General features: G+C 32.2%; 1 protein-coding gene across 2 annotated transcripts in view; it reads right to left on the reverse strand.

The window, feature by feature from the left end:
* The window catches only part of LOC119671948, a 60911-nt gene that overhangs the window by 5736 nt on the left and 34627 nt on the right, over positions 1-20548 (reverse strand). The window contains exons 4-12 of one of the 2 annotated variants that reach the window (XM_038082852.1): positions 16802-17644; positions 12408-12493; positions 11088-11262; positions 10769-10923; positions 10522-10619; positions 8475-8614; positions 8072-8181; positions 7816-7947; positions 187-1330 (exon numbers count right to left, since the gene is read on the reverse strand). In XM_038082852.1, coding sequence (XP_037938780.1) covers positions 734-1330; positions 7816-7947; positions 8072-8181; positions 8475-8614; positions 10522-10619; positions 10769-10923; positions 11088-11262; positions 12408-12493; positions 16802-17644 — 2336 coding nt within the window. In that variant the 3' untranslated portion in view covers positions 187-733. Of the gene's footprint in view, positions 1-186; positions 1331-7815; positions 7948-8071; positions 8182-8474; positions 8615-10521; positions 10620-10768; positions 10924-11087; positions 11263-12407; positions 12494-16801; positions 17645-20548 lie in introns of those variants that run through there. The other variant, XM_038082851.1, reaches the window with a different exon arrangement.

Below are 20548 nucleotides of genomic sequence, written 5' to 3' on the forward strand. Positions count from 1 at the left end.
ACATTTTCGTCGTCAGTTTAAAAGCGAATTCCAACTAAAGGAAAAATATGAATAAAAATTGAATGGATATCAAAACCAATTTCAGAGCTAAAAAACTCATTGCGAATATTTTTTATATATTTTTATTTGTATATATACTATTATATATATTTTCTTTTATTTAATTTAATTTATTTGTATGCAAAATTTTGATAGTCAACTTTGTCATTTGTTCAAAAGGATTTTAAATTTTTGTTTTTTGTTTGTTTTTGTTGTGAGACATTTCCTTTGTTGTGCTTTCATTTTCATTTAAATTTTCGGCTTCTTTAGCTTCGTTTTCGTTTTCGATTTTGATTTTGATTTGATAACATTTTTATGGTACGAATAGGAGCACACATCTACATGTGTCCTTTTAACATAAATATTTATATATTTTTGTTTCTAAATGAAGCGAAGCATTGTCATATGTGTTGCAGGATGCGAGAGTGCATGGCTTCCCAATTGTCATTTTACATAAATTTCCTTTCAATTTTAAAACAAATTTTATTTTGCTACATTGTCACATATTTAAAAGGTTTTTATGTAATCGAAAATATATACATAATATATGCCAACATATACTGCTCTACCGCTTGGAGCTTGGCGCTTGCCGCTCTAACGCTTTGTGTTCTTTGCTCTCCTTTGAAGCCTCTGATGAGGCCTTCTCTTATCCTGAGCACATCAGTATTGGGCACAGCATGTTATGAATTTGTCTTTATTTTTGGCACTTATGTGGAAATGTTGCTGGAAAAATTGGTATTTGATAGTCCTCGCTGTGCAAAGATGTTTGTGCCCCACGCTGTTCCACTGACGCTTCTGTTGAACTATTGGTAGCCTCAGTTGGTGTGGTGTCGGCGCTAGTGTATGAATCGGAAGACATTGGAGTAACAATATCACATTCATTATTGCAGTTGTTGTTATTGTAATTGTTAATGTTGTGGCTGTGGTTGTGGTTGTAGGAGTAGCCATTATGCAAACATGTCATATCGTTCCAATTTGTTACAATAACAAATTCATCATCGCCGCCATCAAAGCTATCATCTTTGTAGTTTGTACAACTCTGATTTTGACCGATATAGTAGCACGCTTCAGTGTCACAATCACTGCTCTGGCATTCACCGCTACACTGTTCTTCGTCGCCCAGTTCATCCTGCATTTGACAAACATTGTGATTGTCACCTTCAGTCAATTCATTGCTAATATTTGGTTTTTGAGTCCAATCGTTTTGTAATCCGACAAATATTGCGGTTTTCGGTACGCTCAAGAGGAACGAATCAATGTGATAGATACCATCGCCTAGAACCGGAACATCCTGTGGATAGAACATACAGAGAGGCAAGTCGACAGGAATAACTAATAACATAACTAAACAATAACAACAACAACAACATGAGTAGGAACAATATTTACAGTGGAGAAACGTATGAATTTTAATTAAAGAAATACGAAATCAAAAAAGCAGAATGAATTCCGAAACTAAAACTAAAATAAATAAAATAAATGCAACTATGAAGGAGACTAAGAGTGGGAGTGGGAGTGGGAGTGGATGAGTGTTATAAGCAGAGAATACGGCATGAAGTTAACAAGTAAAACAATCAGATTCATTGAAGGAATCAAGTAGTAAAGCATGTATTCACTATGGAAAACTGAGCACAAAAGAAACCAAAGCACAACTAGGAAGGAAAAGCATTTTCGTTTGTACGGAATACGAAATACGGAATTTGTGAACAGTTGAAAGGATAACTTTCTGGTAAATGAACAAGTGTAGTGTAGTCAGTGTAGTATACTGGAGTTCATGGGATTATGTTGTAGTTCAAAGAAACACATAAAATTGACTTACACCAAGCTAAGACTCAAGATAAGCATTCCGTCTGCAACAAAAAAATTTTGACGCATTCACCTTCGAAGCAGGTGCAAACATAGAAAGCAGGAAACTAATTGCAAGGACGCACATTATTACTAAATAAGTAAAAAAAACAGAGCAACCGAAAAAGAAGATAACAGGGAATGTTGTTTTGGCATAATGAGCTTGCTTAAAAGTGCTTCTCACTCGGGGAAGATGTCAGCAGAAATATTAAGAACTCACATAAGAGCGAGAAAACTATAGCTACTCAAAAAATGCCACAAAAAGAAAAAGAAAAGCTGAAAACGCATATTTAAAGATAAAAGTGGATTATGTTTAATTAAAATAAGGTGGATGATGGAAGCTCTAAGTAATATAAATGTGAGTGCTTCTAATGTTATGTGTTTGTATAAATGTACGAAGCAACAGGACAAAAAAGGACTTTTTTGAAGTTGTTATGGAAAGAACTTTCAAAGGACTAAGTTGAAAGCATGTGATTATTATTTTTATAAAATGCTTTTAGAACTCCAAAAATATGAAATTTACGTAATTTAGTTTTAAATCAAGTTCGTAGTAAGTGTTCGTAATTGAATAATCTACAATCAGATGTTAAAAATGGCTGGTTATCTAAATAATTAAAGATGAACTACTCGTATCGAATCTATAATAGCATTGGGGTCAATTACTCCTGATACTCGTAGCAAAAATAAAACAAGTTGTAGGACAGATAATGATTTCTGGCAGGTCTATTCTAAAATTCTGAAATCTATGGCAGTCGGTCTCGCTGACCATCTTACTTGGACTCCTGTACGACTTCTTCACACTATTTAGTTATCAAAGCATTTTAAATCCAAATAAAGTACAGAATATGTTTAGCGCTCATCATTTTTGCTGAAGAGCTAAACACATAATTACTTATAAAACTTGACTTCATAAAGTCAGAAAGATGATGAACTTTAGATGAATATTTCTTCTTCTTCATTGTCGCCACAACTTTTACGCTACTCATTGAAAATATATCTAGTCGGATAGCATACCTGCCAAATAGCAGGTAACCGGATATACAAACTACGGCCTTAGAAATGTTTTCCTCCTGCCAAATATCGATTATTCTGTCATACTAGCCAAGACGTGAAATAATGCTAAGGAATTGTTGGCTCTTGAACGACATTTTTTTTAACAATAATTCAAAACTACCCATAAGTGTTCTCATACCGCTTTTGTTTGTGCCAGAAACCCAAATAAAATATATTTTTATTAGTTTTAGTAAGTACGCATCTTCCTCCTAGATTGCTAGAACCTCTACCTGACAAACATTACAGTAGTCAGTTACAACACTAAATTTTTTGAAAGGACTTCAAAGCTTAATACTGTCGTAATAAAAGTGTAGCATTCATATTCTTTACGAGATAAGTGTTTTCTATTTAGTTCTCGGCTGAATACGCATCTTATACGGTCTGGAAAACTAACAAATTTGTAAAATTTCAAACTGGACCGAATGTCTTTCGCACTATAGCACTATACTTTTAATCTCAACTTGTTTTCTAATGAGGTGCAACGACGGGGTGTCTAGGTATACCTTTTGTACTTTATTTGGATTAGACTCCAAAGCATTAGCAATGTAAAGAAAATGTGTTTGTTGAACCTTATTGAGTAACTTCAGCTTGAGCTTTAACTTGTTTTAGTCACTGATTTGTTAAAATTACCAGTATTATCATCTTCTTCCTTATCAAACTAACTGTTTCACCAACAAATAGAAGCAGCAATAAATTTCATTTCCCTTAGTTTATACCCAGCGAAGAACTTTTGTAACTAATTTAAACTTTATTTCTGCAATATAGCCTACATCTTTAAAGGATTTTACTAAATGCAATCATGGGAATTGCAGCTTGTTGTAATTGAGTATCTAGAATACTTAGAACATGAATCACAACATTCAATTCATTTTTACTTTGTGGAGTTATCAATTTCATTTTCTTATGAGACTCGTACAGTCCATCCAATATATAATTATCATTATAATCAATTCATAAAACGGACTCACAGCAAAAAGCAATGCAAACATTGTCGGCATTAAAGTGGAATTACATGTTATTTCATAGCTATAAAAACAAATTTCAAATTCCTTCCAACATTCTGCTCCCACTGCCTGCACATACGACACAACTTCGAATTGGCAAGAGTGCAATTTTTCTTATATCCGTTTTGCGTTTTAACATTCTAATGTCGGAAATTCTGTGTGAAAAGTCCGCAAAAATAAATTCTGCTTATTTAAGAATTTATCAGCCATTTCAGAGGAGGAACATGTTAGCACCAAAATGTAAACCTAATCAAGTGTAATAGTTTTTAAGTGTGTGTAACTGCTCCTGGCCAACAGACAACGGACACACAAACACCCATGACTGCAGCAGCGACTGACGGTTGGCATGCCAGTTATTAACAAGTCCTACTTTAAAGCCAAAAATAAAGGATGAGTTTTTAACATTAGCTAGTTTGCTTGGTTTAGTTTCGCAATAAAATGTTTTAATGGATTCCAAACAGGAGTGAAACTTGACTTTTAAGTGAGTTTGAGAACATTCCTTCGTTCCTTTCATTGAGCGCTGGAATTACTTAAATCAGACAGCACTTTGATTGTGCTAAAAGAACTGAAGCTCTGTTCTAATAGCATTAGGATTAGTCGAGCATGCATCGTCGTGTCACTCATGAGCTTCCCCATATATTTTTGATTAATTGCTGGGAATTTTGCCTTATTTTTCTTTTATTTTCGGTGTAGAAACTTGCAATTCAATTTTTGTGCTTGAAATATTGCGGCAAAATTTTAATATGTCACGTTGAGTGCATACAATCGAATTTACAAGCTCCAGTTCCATAATGGAATTCCTTGTAGCGATTAATAAATAAATAAAATTTGTACCGCAATATTGCATGTTGTCATCTTTCACAGTTGGGAAATTTACACTTACAAGCATGTCGTCTTTCATCCGCCGTGAGCTGGTGTTTGTGACAAACTCAGTTGAGCTATCAGAAGCAATAACCTTCCTTGTCGCGACATGCACAGATCCTATATCAACATTTTACTCACAGTTGACTAAAAACTGCAGCCTGCGGCCTTGTTTAAGCTGCACGTGTGCGCCCTCCACTACTTAATACTTGAATGAAACTAGTCCTTACTAAATGAAACTGGCTTGGCGTGTACGTATGAATTAGTTTATGGCTGTGTGTGTACTCTTGTCATATTAAACATGTTTGGTGTTTACGTGTGGGAGCGAAAGTATTCGTGCGTTTCATGAAAAATGTTAACAAACAAAAATGACAGCAAAGTAATTTAAATAGAATCCTCCAGCAAACACTATTACCACCAGCAGTCATCCTAGCACATTGCCACTGCCACTGCCACAAACCCACATACAACCGGAACTGCAAATATCACCAATGTCGGGTAAAAGAATTTAATAGACACAATGAAATGACAGCGGTACACGACTTGTTGTGACACTGGAATTTTAGTAGAGCTCATCTATAATGTTGTGCCATGCAGCAACTCTTTTATGAATGTGAGTAATGGAAATGGATAACAAATATAAAAAACAAGCGGATATATAAATATTTTTACTTTATTTGAATAAACAAGAAGAAATAAATCTCCACAGGATCTCCAGCCTGTGGCAGCAATTTTCATGCTGAACGGAGAATATTGCCTACAAGTCAAATAGTAAACATGACTGATTTAATATAAATTGTGGAACACATAAATTGCAGAATACATACTGCAACTGGTTGTGGTACGCAGGCCGCTGTGGCTACAGTATCATCTATTTGCTTAATAATAACAATTGACTTCTCTGCGGAATACAAATATTTCTTTTGAAATAACTTTTTAATGTCACAAATGATGGAAACCAATGTTGCACAAACTGAATCAATCGCTCGTATTTAGAATATATTTTTTGATGTACATATATTCAGTATATTTAAAAGTCCCTCATATGATAAATAAGTCAGCAAAAATATATGCTCTATTCCCTACAGTTCTGAAGTGTGCACTCGGTGCAAGCATTTGATAAACATGATAAGTAATATATAGTACAGCGAGGGGAATCAAAAGGATTTTGTTTATAAAATTTGTTTGAACATGAACGCTAGAGATTTTTTTCGAATGTTTTAATTTTAAAATTATGTGAGAATAGAAAAATTAATTATTTAAGTGAAATAGACCATAAACTAAAAGATTGCAAAGATGCCTCTTGGAAATACTCGTATCACAAATTTAAATTTATAAAATAATGATTTTCGTATTCCAAATAATCCGAATATTTAAATAAAAGCAAATTGCCGGACTATTCTAACTAGTTATATTAATCAATTATAATAATATGTCTTAAGTGTCAGGAAACTGATAATTGTTATGAATAACTTAAAAGAGCAATTACTTAGCTCTATTTTTTGAGCAAATTGATAGACCGATAGCGTGCAGTTATTAAAGTGGTTTAGTTAATGATATGCACTAAATGAAGACAAATAGCAAAAACACATTTTAGTGGAGAAACCAAGGACAACAATCTACATTCTACTCCTTTTTTTGACTTTTACTAATAATGTTGGAAACAAAAATCACATTATGTACCTTATCTACTTAAGTAGTATAGCTTTAGATTAATATGTGTAAAAGATTTTGTTATTCACACCACATTGATTTGATATCGTTAAAATTCCGACATATAAAAATATAACAAGCTTAATTAATTAACTTAAATAATTTAATTAACTTTTCATGGATAAATGATTATTTGAAATCATTTAAGCGTACTTATTAACTATGCCTAAATAATTTAATATTAATTTGCTAATATTATTAATAATAATAAATTTGCTAATAATATTTATTATTAATAAAAATAAATAAATTTACTGAAGCATGTATATGCATATATCATTACCAATAAAGTAATTAATATCAGTAACCTGTATCAATATTATAATAATTATTCTTAAAGTATTAAAATCAAAAAATCATAATTATGAGAACAATAATTTAATAATTGCTTGAAGAAACTTAAAAGCCAAACGGGTAAAGAATAATTATACATAAATGATAAAATATATCAGTACATATGTAAAATAATATTACTTCAATACAAAATTGAATGAAATTCACTTATAATTAAGAAATTTTCACTCTGGAAATATTTAAATTTTAATTTTTAATTTAAAACCAGTAAAATATTAAAATAATTGCTTTCTCAAAATTTACAGCACAGACATAAAATAATTTCAACAAAAAGAAAAAAAAAACTTGCAATGCAATGCAGCGAACAACGTGTGGTATGAGTAACTTTAATTGCAAACCTTCGAATAATAAAAGCAGAACAAACAACCAATAGCAACACAAAAGTAGCGCAGTCGGCTTAGGTTAACGAAGCCTACCTCAGGCAAATTAAACTCATAATTAGAAACGCGAGAGTGCAAGAGCAAAATGCCAGCGTAACGTGTCAGCAGCGCAACTAAGCAGCAGAACAGCAGAGCAGCAGAACAGCAGAGCAGCGAACCTGCACTGCAGTCTGCACTCAAGCAAGACAATATGCAAAAGCAACGAGAATGGTATTTTGTTTGTGTTTTGTTTGTGCAAAATGTACGTGTAAAATGGAAGTGTAAAATGAACGTGTTAAACTGTGTAAGTTGAGCACAGTGCGTTACCTAATAAGTAATAGGCACAGGAGTTGATATACACAACTAGAACAAACTAGTTGTCTACAAACTAGAACAGCCAATCAGTTTTTAATAAAAGTGCAGGTGGTTTGAAATTTAATCAAAATGCTAATCGCTACTAGCTAAGGTTGGGAGAAGAGTAGCAAACCTTTTGGTTTTTGATGGAGGAAATTGGTGCGCGTATAAATATTTCAGTTCTAATGTTGCTAGTCATTAGCGGAGTTAATTTCTGTCTATTCATCACTTACCCGTATGATTTTCTGGTCCCGCATTATTTTGCGTATGCAATTTACAAGAAATGTGATTACCATTCCTCCTAAAATTAAGCCAAAAACTACGATTATTATGATTACATGTTCCGATTGTCCAGCAGTGTTTTTCTGTAAGCGAAGTTTTTAAAAATTTTAATTAAATATTTCTTTTTGTGTTCATAAATTTGTGTTAAATATTATAAAAAAATAAGCGATTGAATCAAAATAATCATTATTTTAAGTTGAAACGTACATCACAACCCTCCTCATCCCAGCGGAATTTGCAATTATCACGTCCATTGCATTTGAGTTCCTTTGAAATGCATGTGGCGTCCTCACAATCGTATTCATCACTTGAACAAGCTAGAGTGAAACAAAAATAAAAATATTTATATTTATATATTTACTATTATATATATGTATATATTCAGCAGATTGCACATTGTGGCATATATACAAGCCAGTGCATGCAACATATACAAAAAGACAACTCAAATTGGAAGTAGGAAATTTTGCAACTAAAAAATAAAACAAAAGCGAAATGAACACATCACAAACCACAAACAAAGCATAAAGCAAAAAGCCAACCATTACGAAAAAAACTAAAATCTAGGCAGGTACTATAGTATTGCTTTGCAAATCCTTCATCAACTTACTATTGCCGCGATCTCTGAATGCTGTATACAATATGGAAAATTCTGAAGTGATTGCCTGTGGTTCGGCGTAGAATCTCATGTTCAAAATGTTTGACTCCGACGTAATGCCTTCACCGGCTGATCCACAAAAGTTTTTTACTCTGAAATATGCAAATTATCAGCAATGCATAACGGGATTAAATAAAACAAAACAACGAAACCAAAAGACACACATAAATATAAAAACTGGAAAATCATTTTAAAAGATACATAAACTAAAAATGATATCTTTCAAATGGATTTACAGCAAACAAATCAATCAGTACTTTATGCACATTGGCAGCTCGATTCTATTCATCTGGCAATGGTGTGCCTTGCCGGCTTCATTCGTTTTAAGCACTGCTTTTATATGTCTGTCTCAAGTCAGATGGTTTCTGTTTGTATGCATATCAAATAGTTTGTCTGTTTTGGCAAAGTAACTCAATTCGATAACTCATTCATCCATCCATCTCGGAGCAATTTATAACAACTACAATACTCTCTTTTCGTTTCATTCTATTTCTATTTTATTTCAATTTTACAAGTTAAATTATTATCCTAAACTAGAACAGCATATAATAATCCAATCAATGAAACACTATTTCACAGATAACGGATAACGGATAACGGATAACCAGTCACAATACACGACAATATGTTTTGAAATTGGCTAAAGGAATTCCGTTCCTTTAAAAGGAGTGTTTTTCTATGGCATCAATCAACATGGCAACACTTTGCAGTGCAAATAATTTCAAAAGGGTTGATTAAATGGAAATGCTTACCAGTTTGCTTTCATATTAAAATGCTACTAATGTGTATATTCACATTTCTTAGATTACTTGGTGTCCTGTGGATTTGTAGCTAATTGAAAGTGACTGATCGTATAAAACTGTGGCTTATTTACTTAAATAAATAAAGGAAGAGAATACTTGTTTGCTTAAGCCTTACACTAACATTATATAAACTGAGTTATACGAAACTTGCTCTTCTCATTGATGATTTTTGGAATGGGGACTAAAATCAAGACCTGATGATAAACATAAACCATTATGTTATAGTTTTGATTATGACTTTAATGTATTGAATAAATGGATTTAAGGCATATTTTAGGTTTCCTTCTAATTTACTTATATGTGGAGTTATAGTTGGTAGTGGTCTCATTTAACTCTGTTCAGGTAATTGTTCCAAATTTAAATTATGATGCCACTCAGTCTAAGATTCGAATGTAGATCTTTAAGGTATAAAAAAAATATTTCATATAATGCAGTACATATGTAATGATGCTATGTTATAGATACCAGTGGTAGTACAGTCATATATACCGAGCAGGTCATATATACTGTTCTATGATTGTCTGATATAGGCATGTCATTTTATACTCTTAGTGTGGCCTATGTGCTAAAGAGTAACAATTATCTTTTGGAATTGATTTTATGAGAAGCCGTAAGCCACCCCTGACCAAATTGTCGGACATATAGTTTGCAAAAACATTCATTTAACTGGCTACAAATTTTGGAGTATCTGACAAATGTACAAATTCGATGTTCTACAGTTAGTGCAATCCATGCTGTCAAATATTTTATTATAATAAAAATGATTCAGTTATTTGTATATATACTAATGCAAAGAACTCATATAAAGAATATTACGAAATTATTATACAAAATAGAGATGTTTTTCTCTAATATCTTAGGACATATGCAATAGTATTCATAAAATTAGGAAATACTGAGTGGAAAATACCATAGACACAAATTAAATAAAGTAAAATTCCCTTTAATACTGTAAAGGGAATCCCCGATTTTTTCGTAATCAGTCTTTAACGTCTAAAATGAGAGATTTTGTTGTTACATATTTTACACTTAAAATTCTTTAAAAAAGTTTAATTATGCATCAAAGCTATTTAATAGGGTTTCTTCTACTGTATATGGATTGGTGGATTTCTGTTTAAACTTTAAAGTATATTTGTTATGTAAACTTTGAAAGTTTATATTTTAATAAATAGGAAATATCTTTTATAGTTACCTACCTTAAAGGCATAACAGTTTGCTCAGGGAAAATATCTAAAAAATTGACATTGCAATCGTTTGGTTTGTTCAGTCTGAACTGCAAGAACTTGACTTGAATCTGGAATGAGTAAATAAAAAAACATTTGTTTTCTTTTACTTATAAGTAAGTGAAAAAATTACAATATATTATAATGAAACGTACATTATAATAATAAATTTTAATAACAGTTCTTCACTAAAGTATTAATGTATTGTGCTATCAAATACCTTCCACTTATCCTGGACTTGTATTCTCCATATGCAGTCCAAAGCAATTTTGTTTTTAGTGACAGTTTCCTTGATACCAGTCGGCACATCTGTTGAGTTAATGAAACCTTCGTAGCCGTCTTTATCAATGGTACAGTTCAAATCAGTGATAGGAGCTAACAATGATAATGAGAACAATATATAAAATGATGTTCACTTCAACTGATTAATTATTCAATGAATTTTAATAAGTTTTAAAAACGACATAACTAAAATTCCAACATATATAAATTGGATTCTATTCTTTGCGATAGAGGTTGAAATGTTAAGATGCACTCACCTTCACGATTGCGATCAATGAACTCGTACACGGCAGTGAAACCGGAATATTCAATACTTTCATCCGAATGGAAATGCAGCCAGAGATAACGCTCCTTTGAAGTTATTTCATCCGGAAAATCTGTACCGCAATATTTTCCAATTAAATTTGAGAAACCATATTGTCCATCACGAATCTATTCCGATAAAAACATTTTATTGAACATGCCGCATTGAAATATTCCGAAAATAAATGAATATGTATGAAAAACATATTTAAAATACTACACAAATGACAGATTGATTGAGTGCAAGATTGCTTGATAGAATAAATGACTGAAATGAATAAATGTCATATGAATTTGTCCGGGTGCATGTGTTATGTACGTGCATGTACTGCGTCACATATTTGTTGTGGGACAAATTTCTTGCTGAGTGACAGCTGATAAACAAATCTTCGCAACTGGCACTCTCTTCTTATCTGATGAATCAAAAATTGTTTTGTTCACTTTCCTAAATACATGGAACATTGACATCTAAACTGTTATTGAAGCGTTTTTCATTGTTATTTCATAATTTCAAAATTGGGAATTTATTTAAAAAGCTGAGATAACTCTTCAGGCCATTAATAATGTTAATCCTGTTGTTGCAATAAATGTCATTTCAAGCGAGGAAAAAAGGATTAAACAGTTTAATATATATTTCCATTTCGTATTCCTTTATTTTTCACATTCCTTATGATTGTATTTTATTTTACACTTCTCGGAAGCTGAGAGCTTATAAATTGCAAGCAGTGAAGGACGCGTATCTGACACAAATACAAATCCTGCACGCAGCAAACTATGACTCTTTAGTACGAATCACTATGGATGCACTCCAGCGGAGGAAATGAAAGCAGAATCCTTGACCGGGTTACAGTTGCAAACAAACTAACGAACTAACAAACTCACAATGCATTTTCAAGAAAACATGAAAATAACTGCAGTAAGTGAAGTGAAATAGCTTGGATTTTGTTAAATATACACAACAATGGAAATGTGTTGCAAGTTTATGTTCAACATGCAGCATACAAGACGCAAAATGCAAGATACAATATACAATATAATGTCAATTTATCAGATTTTAATATCATTGAAGATTTATTTCTGCATTCTTTTCACACGAGCCAAAATGCAATTTGTTATCTAACAAAATACAAATCTCTAACTTATTTTTTATTGTTCGTTCGACAAAGTGAAGATTCATCTCAGTTTGTTTTGAGTTATTTAGTGTGTTGAAATTGCATTTCTATTATGATTAAAATATTTTATGTTCTTTTGCATCCTTATATTTTATAATTTACCTCTAAAAAATCAAATTTACACTCCTCCTTGGCTTCGATATGGAATGAGTTGCGAAAATCCAGACGAATTATTTGTCCCTTCGGAGCTGAAAAGATTAAATTAAAAACAAATTTATTTATTTCAATTTCACAATTTCTCCACTTTTTAATTGTTGCAATACAAAGATCTTAGTAATCAATAAAAATGATAATATTCAATATATAATTGTGACCAATATCCCATTTGGTCAGTGTGAAACTACCAAATATCAAATCTACAAAAATTTTAGAGTAACTTAAGATGGTTCAAATGTTTATCACATATTGATTGAAAAAATCAATATGTCGATTGTCAGATTAGATGTGACTTTCGATTACACATATATCAATCCAAACCTCGGTTTTTATAATTTGATTTTACTTTTATAATAAAGACAGAGGCATAAACACGTATTGCTTTTCTATTTCTATATACATAATAGATTAAGGAAGATTACTGATGAGTTGTAATTTAGAATAGCAAATGTTTCCATTCTGTAGCAAAGTGAAGCATTTAAGATGGTATTCATTAGAGTTCAGAAAGGCTAGCAAATTCTAGCTACTTATTAGATTTTGACAGCTACATCATCGAACCGAATAAGATACTTTGAAAAACGTAAGTTAATTATAACAGTTGCGTTCTGTATCCAACTAAATGTTATACTCCAGAAGCTCTGAAAAGCATTTTAGTTGCATTTTAAGTTTAGTTAGTTAACTAGAACGGTTAGAGTTGATACCGGTAAAGTTTAAATTGGGCGTATATCGTCGCAAGTAACCGATATGTGTGTTAAAGGCACATTTAAAATATACACAAATTTTCACGGAAAACTGTCAGGTCAAATGGGGAGTGAAATCTAATCTAATTAAGACCTTCCATTGGATCGGATCTCAGAGTTGTCTTTTATATAGCGGGTAAAATAACAAAAAGATTTTTAGTTAAGTAATTTTGTGGAGATCATACCATCAGATGTGACGCAGGCAACGATAAGCTTAAGTGGCGATTACTATTAGAAATGCTCCGACATCCATAAATTCGCAAAATAATTTTTTCTAAGAACATTTATTAAATGTATCCTAGCGAACGTGTGTAAAATATGCAAAGGAATAGATAGCGGGTATAGATAGGAAAATTTGTAGATAGGATATTCTGATTCTTCATAGATTTAATTGTAAAATAATTACATTATCGCTTGTGAATAATCTGAACTTTCATTTGTGAAGTTTTAAAATCTAGATAAATTTAAGAATTTGAAGTATTCTTTAAAACAGTCAACAGAATAATGAATACTCAATCCACTAGTTATTCCAATGACCTGTTGGGAAAAGACGTATTCCCCTTTTACTATTTATTTTTTGTTTTTATGGAAATTTATACAACTTCTCTAACGAAATTCATATTATTATGAAAAAAGTAACAATTAGGCATTCCCTGAACTTCTGCTTCAACAATGTTGAACATTTAAATAAATAAAATTATTTTTCCATTGCAGTTTTCCAAATAAATTTATTTAAATGTTTTTCCATAGCAACATAATCCTTTTTTCAATTAAATAGGCATAAACATAAACTATGAGTTCTTTTACTATTAAAATAAATAAATTTTATATTCTCTATAAAATCAATTCCAGCAGGTAACGTAGCCTGCGTGGGGGTTTAAAACGGGCATCTTGGACTTTTATATCCATCATTAAATTTCTGCATAAATTACGTAATGGATGCCATGTGACAGTGTTCGATTCGATTTCAAGTGGGCGGCAGTGAAGTCAGCAGATTGCAGTGGTTTAGTTTGATTTGATTGTGTTGCATAAATTACGTGAAAGCACATGGCAATAAAATAAGGAAAAACACAAAAAATATGTAACTAAGAGTCTTCCACCATTATGCAGCACACTCTTCCTCTCGCAAACCGTACAGTATCTTCATGACTGCCGCTTAGCTAGCAAGTCCATGTGTTTGTCAGGACACAATTGAAGAGCATCGCTTAAAATCATTTATGTTAAAGGAAACCGTAACAGCAAGGACAATCGCTAAGGATAAAAATGAAATGATTTTCAGCAGCTTAACTTGTATTTGTTTATGACAATTTTACGTGTATATGTGTGTACATGTGTGTGATGTGTTTGAGTGTGTGCGAAGAAATAAATTTTATCCTTAAAATCGTCACTTTTGCTTTTATGGCAGACTAGCATCTTTAATAGAAACTCTTTGTACCGCAAAGATACGGGTAGGTTCTTGGATAAGGCAAATACGAACTCATATATGATGTTTCCTTGCATCATTGCTTTCATTTTGACATGCTTTTACACTAATAAGATTTCTGTTCTTCTTCGTCTTCGAATTTTTTATTCAGCGCTGAGCTGTTTACTTATCCTTCGAAAGGACATTTATGCGTAACAATGATTTCTTACATGAGTGAAATCTTATTGTGTGTACTAGAGGAGGTGTGTTCATGGTTTTAGAGCTTGTTCATCTGCTTGTTCAGCTTCTGTTACTTCAAGTTTAACTCAACTCAGTATGAACGTCACTATGAAATGTGATTTATTGTCTTATCCTGCTTGCCAGAGGAGTGAAAAATAGATAAATGGAAATTTTAAATTTTCTTAGGATTTGAACATAAATTTTAAGCCTCTAAATAATTGTTCCAGGAAGTGAAAAATTTAAATACGACAGAATAATAAAGCATCTGTTTTGAATTCGATTGAAGTAAAACAAATCTGGATCATATAAAAGGTGTGGGTCAAGAAATTGCATACAAGATTAAAATAACAAAATCAACAAAAATAACAAATTTTTTGTAGCCTTTAAATGACTATTAACAAAGCGGTCGAATTGGAAAAGAAAGTGACCTCAAGATTTTCATTTTGGCCGAATTCAATTCTGGCAATCGGCACAAATTACTTGAGAAGGACAGCTAAACTGGACTTTAGCAGTGAAGTACAACAAATCACAAGAAGTCTCATGCAGAAAAATCCTTCTGTACCAAACACTTGTACCTTAACTACCTTATCTGAACAAATCAGGTTTATGAAGAATGATTGGAGTGATAATAGGTCGCAGCCTACTAACCAAGCACGAAAACTGATTAAAACTATCCGCATTTAACGAGTGAAAACTATATAAGGAAGACAGAAACATCCTTGAATCACACATTAAAGTGATAAGACATAAGTATAGAAAAGATTAAGGCTTTTTTAATTCAAGTTTTATTGACTTTAGATGGGGCAAAATACAATACACAATGTAGTTTAACAGCGAATACAGCATCATATATAGTCATCATATATAATCCCGAGAATACAATATATAAATTAAGAACTCTATAACTTTAAATTATTGTAAAATTATTTATCAAAACTAATAAGCAATAACCGTTACTGGAAATTATAGAAAAGAAACAGTAAATTTTATGTTTGATTCTATCAAGTAAATGCTTCAATATCATAAGAGTACGAAATTTAATTATCTGTAACAATAAAAGACACGTATTTATTAGAATATATATCTATTAAATATTGTTCATTAACTCAAATCAAAAGATATATGAAGCATCAACTCATTAGCAAAAATCGAACAAAGTTCTTTCTGAATCTGATTGTGTTTAATTAAAGTTCAGGTTAAAACTACATCACCAATCGAACTAAGTTACTGTGCTGACAATTTATAATCAATGTGTCGAGATGCTAAAATGTTGCAAAGCTCTGCAAAATACAATTTTTATCAGTCTTTAGTTTCAATTTGTATTTCATCATTCATTCTGTTGCCAACAGAATTCTATCCATTTTGCACTTATTAAGCTGCTTTATTTGTTTTTGTTCTGGATTCTTGTTTCGCTTTAAATGATTTGTGTTCCAGATTAAAAGTACAAAAACGGCTTATATTTTTGACAAATTTTGTGGCATCTGTGAGGAGTTTAAGTGCAAATAGCCAAAAATAGAGTTACACCACAAAGTCAAAGGCAAACGCATGAAGAAAGGCAAGGCCAACGGCAACGGCAAGGGCAGAGTTCACAGCAGAGACAAAAACGGCGATGAATGACAACAATTTTGTTTGGTCTTGACAAAAATTTCTAGGCAAATCTGTATCTAATGTGGACAATTGACTCTTTAAGATGTATCTGTGTGTGCGTGTATGAGCAAATGTGGGGAAATGTGAGGAAATGGTCTGCTTTCCGAAACGCTTCAACATAGCAAACGCAAAAAAAGACAGGCTTCACAGTGCATAAATACGAACCGCATAAAGACTTCTACACAGTTAAGCTTACGCAGAGAAATGTAATTAATTGCTGATGGTATACCAGCTAAGCATAACAGGAGATGGTTGAAGTAGTGTTCTCATTCATGCACCCGCCCTACGCATATTTATATTCCAATGCTTACCTGTTATCAGTCGCGTGCAGTTGATGTTCTTAGGATAATGATTAGGATAATCAGGACTGTAAAGTTCATTTTTACCCGCTTGGCCCTCAACGAATAAACGGCACTTATCAATTGGCTCCCCCTCTGCCTGTCGAGTATAGCGCCCATATGTTTGTAGTGGTCGCTTCACTTGATTAAATGTGCCCAGAGTATGGAAAAAGGAATTGTATGTGAATTGATGCTGTTGCGTAATTGTGGAGTGATGCTTTGTTTTATACGTTCTTGGCGCCACTGTCATAACATTTGTGGGTGCTTTATTTGTTCTTGGTTTTGTTGCTGTTATTATATTTTTTGTTTTTGCTATTCTTTGTTGAGTACGTGGCTTGATTGTTGTTGTCGTTGTTGTTGTTGTTGTAGAAGTTGTTAATGAATTTGTTTGTGGCTTTTGCTGACGTCGGATCACGTTTTTGCTTGAGTTGCTTATTTTAATATTGGTTTCTACATATCGTATCTGCTGTTGTTGTTTCGTTAGTTCATTTGTTGCTATGCTTACGCCAGTTGTGTTATTTGCCACAGTTAATTCCGGCGTCGACGTCTTTGTTACTAACATATCATTACCAATAGAATTTGTTTGAATTTGAGGAAAAAGACTTGTTCGACTTGTTGGACTCGTTGTTTCTGTAATTGAAGTTGTTGTCAGTGTGAGAAGTGAAATCGGAGTGTGTGTTGTAGTTGGTATTTCGGCATCAAGTTTCGTCGAGGGGAAGTATTCTGTCTTTGTTGCCGGCTGTGACTGTGGCTGTGGATGTCTGCGATGATTGCACATATTTATAGGTAGAGCAATTGTTAAGATTTCTGTTGGAACTGCAAAAAAAAGATGAAGAAAAAGGTTGGCCATTAAAAGTAATTCAAGATTAATTTAGACATATGTTTCCTATAAAATGGAAATGTAATATTAAAAAAAGATTAAAAAATAATCATTATTTGTCATATATACTATATATATATTTATCAATAATATGTTATCCATACACCTTATGCACCAGTTTCGCTATTATATTACGTGTTGAAAGCTATTTACTTAAGCAATTTACGTGTTTGCTACCTAATTAAGAGCTCTTATTGCCATATATAATCATCACTCATACGCCACGTGTAACGAAATTAGCAACAAATGTTACTAAGAGTTCACTTCACCCCTTTGAATTTTGTATTACAAAGCATACTTTATGCAATAGCGGTATATTTAATATATACATTTGTTTTTTTTTTTTTGTGGTATACCATTACTGAATCAATTAAAGTGATGATTCCAACACTGGGCACATCAATTCACACTGAAATATTAACACCTGTAAACAATGGACGGCCACCATAAACGCTGACAGGCAACATAAACATTCATTATATTTGAATTAATCATTAGTGGCATTAACAAGGAATAAATTAACTGTTTGTTTCTGAATTCCGCAGCTGTTAAGGATTATAAGTGTACAGAAATAAGATTGAAAAACTTAACCAAAACAAAAAACCATATCAAAAATGTATTTTACGTGCTTAAAATGCTTTTACGTATTTCGCAACCAAAAACAAATGATGTTACAATTTGATATAATAAAGGAAATTTGCATAAAAAAATTGAATTTAATTCTGTAATGTTTGCTTTTATAGCATCAAGTTAAGAACAACTAAATATATAGTTGCAATGGGAAAATATATATCCGCATCTTGCTGTAGTGCACCATAAGACCAATGCTGACGGTTCGCCTTCAACTAAAATGTATTGCATTTGTTTGTGTGCTTCTTTTGTTTTCGGCAACGTCTTTGAACGCGCAGCTCAGCAAGTAAACCAACTCAGCCCTTGCAGTTGACGTCATACCACACATACGCATACAGTTTAAAAGCATATAAATAAACTATAATGATAAGTTAAATATATTTACATATAACGATAAAACACAGTGTTCCAATGTATGTTGGCTTAAGCAGCTTAGTATCTATTCCATAGCTGGGTTTTAACATTTTTTATCAACGTATTTAATCCTTCAAATTCTAACCATTTGCCCGCTTTTGAATCTATTATTAAGAGCACTTTGCCAATCTCCCACTGCACACACACCCTATCCTGGGGCTAACCCCAATGCTTTGGTTTCTCGAATATATTTCATTTGAGCGACTTATCACATTTGCCGCAGCAAAAGTTTTAACGAAAATTTAAATTTTGAAACTGCCAACATAAACATTCTCTGCCGCTTTTAAGTAAGTTTGGAACCAAGCGCGGAGTAGATCATTGCATTCTTTCACAAGTGCACAGTCAGAGACAAAGGAAATCCATTTGAACGGTACCAGCTCACGCTAGTTAGTTAAAGCATGCTATATCCCAAATTTTCTATTTAAAAGTAATTTGGCTGTAGATTGCATCCCGCCTGCAGCTACCGCCATAGACCGCCTTCTCTGTGTATCACAAGAGTGAAATAATTTGAAGTGATAACGATTTTAACAGTTTATTTTGCGTTGTTAAGTATGCAATAAAATTTTAGAATAGCTAAACACTTGCACTCACACACATTCTCCACACATACGCAAACCTAGGCATGCAGATTTAGTTGCCGTTTTAATTCAATTATGTGGAATGCGGTTGAGTTCTCTCCGAACTGCGTTTTGGAAATAAATTCAAAATGCTAATAAATTATTCTGCGATTTTCAATTATAAAACAAAACATGAAAATTAAACAATTCAGAAAGAAATACTGACTTTAAATTATAAATTTCAAGAAGAGTTTGTTCTTCCTCGACTTAAGAATCATGAGGAATTCTTCCTTTGCATAGTGAAAAGCGTTAATTGCATTTAAAAATTTACGCACATGCATTTATTTCCTTATTTATCTGCTTATTGTTGTTTCTCTTCCTTTCCAAGGAATTAAACATGTTGAGTAGAATCAGGGTGCACTTTCAAAGTTTCTTAATTACAATAACTAAACCCCGGTATGAGGATGTAGTGGAGTGGGTAGGCATTGTCTGTGAAAACTATAACAAATTTGTTTCTATTCGAAATTTAGTGTGTCACGATAAGTTGACTTGAAGACGTCTTTTAATTCAATTAAAACAATAACGATTTCAGAAACAAGTTCCAAAATTGGCTTTAATGAGCAAACAAACAATTTTTTTTTAAATAAATTTTAGTTTAATATTGAAATGCCGAATATTCTTATATTTAATTAAAAGGTTTTATGGTTTCTTATCAATTTAATACACTTAACATTAGGGCCAAATTTTTAATATTTAGAAAAAACAGCAAAACATATCCAAATTTTTAAGGAATACACATGAAAATATTTGATTACATTTTGCAACAAAAAATTGTGGTTGTGTCTTCAATGCTAATTAGGCAAAAATTGTTCCCATGAAGACAATGAGAAAAAAGAAAATGAATTGTCTATAAAAAAGTCAAATTAATTTGATTCTCTTATAATAATGGACTTACCCTCGCATTGTCGAGCATACTATAGAGGTCAAATGACTTTTAAGGTATGCTTTTCATTGATTCTAGAAAAATGATCAGAGATTATGTTTTCCTGCGCTCTTGAACTCAAAAGATTGCAACGAATCTGTCGGAGACACTATTTCAAATACCTTATGGTGATAAACCGCAAAAGAAAGATGGTATAAGAAGATATATTCGCTAGTACAAATGATAAAAGAATAAATTAACCCAGCAGCTTACATTTTGGGTTATATTTTAAAAAAGCTACATATAAAACTGACATG

Source organism: Teleopsis dalmanni, chromosome 1 (genome assembly GCF_002237135.1).
Source record: "Teleopsis dalmanni isolate 2A chromosome 1, ASM223713v2, whole genome shotgun sequence".
Lineage (NCBI taxonomy): Eukaryota > Metazoa > Arthropoda > Insecta > Diptera > Diopsidae > Teleopsis > Teleopsis dalmanni.